This window comes from Gekko japonicus, unplaced genomic scaffold, assembly GCF_001447785.1.
Source record: "Gekko japonicus isolate JY-2015 unplaced genomic scaffold, Gekko_japonicus_V1.1 scaffold734, whole genome shotgun sequence".
In the NCBI taxonomy this organism is placed as follows: domain Eukaryota; kingdom Metazoa; phylum Chordata; class Lepidosauria; order Squamata; family Gekkonidae; genus Gekko; species Gekko japonicus.
In genome coordinates, this window is record NW_015174295.1 from 9,852 (window position 1) to 12,895 (window position 3,044).

At 49.4% G+C, this 3,044-nt stretch overlaps 1 protein-coding gene across 1 annotated transcript in view; it reads left to right on the top strand.

Annotated features, from left to right (window-relative positions):
• Positions 1-859: 859 nt before the first annotated feature.
• Positions 860-3,044, top strand: part of DIS3L (DIS3 like exosome 3'-5' exoribonuclease) — an 87,162-nt gene continuing 84,977 nt past the window's right edge. Inside the window, exon 1 of the mRNA XM_015424067.1 lies at positions 860-989. Within this exon, the coding sequence (XP_015279553.1) occupies positions 860-989 (130 nt within the window). The remainder of the gene's footprint in view (positions 990-3,044) is intronic.

The window sequence follows — 3,044 nt, forward strand, 5'->3', positions numbered from 1 at the left end:
ATACTTGAAGACATTAAACCCCCCACGTGCCCAAGGATTGGTCAGTCACTCCGGAGACTTTATGCTCCTGCAACCAAACGCGTGGAAACAGAGACAGATGCACACACACACACACAAAGCTGCCTCCTGAATCAGACCCTCGGTCCATCCGGGTCAGAACTGTCTACTCAGACCGGCAGCGGCTTTCCAGGGTCTCAGGTTGAGGTCTTCCACACCATCTATTGCCTGGCCCATTTTAAACTGGAGGTGCCAGAGATTGAACCTGGGACCTTCTGCGTGCCAAGCAGATGCTCTATCACCGAGCCACGGACCTTTCCGGGAAACATGGGATAAGTTGGCTGGAAGCCAGGAAGAGGGCTTCTTGTTCTGTCTCAATTAAGTACAAAAGATGGTCAGGGAGTTTATCAGCTTTGGGAAATCCTAAGGGGGACCAGTGTTGGCGTTTCAAGTTGCTTACACTTCAGTCATTATAGAGTTAAGTGTTGTTTGTTAGGAAACAGGATGTTACGTTACATAAAGCATTCTACAGCGGGAAAGTTTGTGGGAGTTGCTTACCCTAATGAAGTGACCTGTAACCTTTGTATTGGTCAACTAACAACTTGTTTGTGGAAATGCTTTGATCTAGCATTCATGTATTCACAAGGTTTATGGCTCTTTGTGTGAAGCACACAGGAAGCTCCCCTCTAGAAGTCGAAAGACAGATAGAAAGATGTAGCTCTTAACACAGTAGTACTGAAAGTAACTGCAAGTATGTAACCTTCCATTTTATTTCTTTTATCCAAAGTACCTTACCCATGCTTAATTTTGTTTTGTAGTAAAGATATTTCTCTTTTACTAATGTGACTCTTGTGTTTGCAAAATGACCATCAATCTTGAATCTCAGAATCCCAACAACCAGGCTCTCGCAAAGCACCCTGGAGACGTGGCCCCCATTAAGGCCCTGCTCGCCTCCCAGAAATATCACTCAAATGACAATGCCCGCAAGGACGGTAATCCAAAGTGCCATTTAAAGAAAAACCAGCAAGCAGGCCAGAGGTGATGTGGGGGAACGAGAGAGAGACAAACTTCCAATAGAGGAGTCCGGCCGAACTAATGTCCTCTGCCTGCCCTTCTCCCATGCAAATCCACACTCGCAGCCTTCCAAGCCAAAATTGGCCACTGCCGCCTTGCCCAGAATCAAGCAATTTAGAACGGCAGTCTGCCACAACTCATTATTTAAAGCTCTGGTATTCCAGCCAAAATAAGAACGAGAACTCAACTGCTTTTATGATGTAAACTAGCTGAACTATATGAACCGGCGGAGCTATAGGAAGGAACGGCTGCCGTTTGAAAGCCAGCCCCAGAGAGTTGGGCAGTGCTACAGCCAAAAGCGGTAATTAGACAGGAGCGCTTAGTATGCAGCGGTTCCCCCCCCCTTTCCTCTCCCCCCCCCCACCTTATTTTACTCTTTTTTCCAAACCACCAAGGATCAGGATAAAGATTATATTTAAAAACAGCTGCCCGGGGCAGGCTCCTTTTGGAGCGGCAGAGAGGCAGGGACGCGTCCGCACATTTCGATGAGAGGTTCGGAGGCGCCCCCTGCGCCCTGACGGCGAGGGAGGCCGTTTGTGCAAACGGCTTTTAAAAGCGCTATTCAGAATTCCATTAGGAACTGCCTAGTTTCAAGGAATCATAATTTTGCTGAGTAGCACATTCGCTCTCAGAAGTTGCAGGATAATGGTAGTTTAAAGCATAATGGAACACAATGGGAGGGGGGGGAAAGACAAATCAAGAAGGAGGGAAAAACCCATTTGAGGTGGGTTTGCCTTTCCTTAAGTGGTTGAAACGTTTCCCAAAACTAAGTGCTTGGGGGTGTTGCGGGGAGAGAGCCAAGAACGCACAGCTCTCTGTTTGTAACCTCTGCAGCTATCAAGCAGCTCCACTTATTAATTTAAACTTATATAAAATAGCATTCAGCCACCTATCTGATTTGCCCCTCTCCTTCGGAGCACCAAATAATCGCCTTTTATCCAATGCCGCAAAAGCCCAGAGGTCAAACATCGCTTCCGTTTGCAAACTTAATCTGCAGATGGTCACAGGAGCAAAGTACTTTGCCAAAAGCCGAGGGGGGGTGTCTTTGAAGGAGAGGGTGGGAAGGAAAATGGGGAGGGGTGCAGAGAAAGTTCCTGTTTCGAGGCGCAATCCATTTGCAGAACTGGAACGCCTTTCTTAGAGCAAGCAAAGCCTCAGAGGGAAACAGCCTCCATTTACTTCTTTCTCATTAGAAGTCAATCTGAATAGCCTCATGCGCCATAAATTACTTTCTCCACACTCACTGGGGGGAGAAATGCATTCACAATGTGTCCGTGCCCCCCCTCCAACCCTGTTTATTGGGCACAAGTTACTTTTGAGCCATTGATTTCTTGGCTAATATACACTCTGATGGAAACACAGTCCCATAAGGGACGCCACTCGGTTTGCATGCACAAGGCCGACATTCACGGTCTCACCCTCCCGCCCCCCCACCTTGAGAGACCTGCAAGGACCGGCCAGCGCATTGGTGAATCAGAAGCGTGCATGTCTGGCGCGCAAGGATCGGCAACTGCGGCCAGCCACATCCGTTAGGATCTCAGAGAATCACTTCAAGCCTCACCCGGATCTCGCTTAACACCAAGATGCTCTTTGCAAAGTTTCGCTCAGAGATCCGTCCCTGTGGCCTGCAGGGGGGGCTCAGTGGGAAGGAAATGACCCAGCGCATGGACCAGAGATGCCAGAGAGCCTAGGGAGGACCAAAAGCACATTGAAGGGAGAAGGCGGCTAGCTTGCCCATGTCAACGGCGTACTTCTGCCCTTTGGGTGGTGGTCCTGAGCCCCAGCCGAGCAGAGCAGGCGTTTTGCCGGCGCATGTTGGAGCAAAGGGCTGGGAAACAAACTTGAAACAGAAAATCCAGCGGCACCGGGAAGGGGGAAACCACGTTGCTTGCAGTATGCGCTTCCCTGGGTCTTACAGAGGGAGGGAGGAGGAGGCGGTACAGACCCAGGGAAGCGCATATTGCAAGCAACGT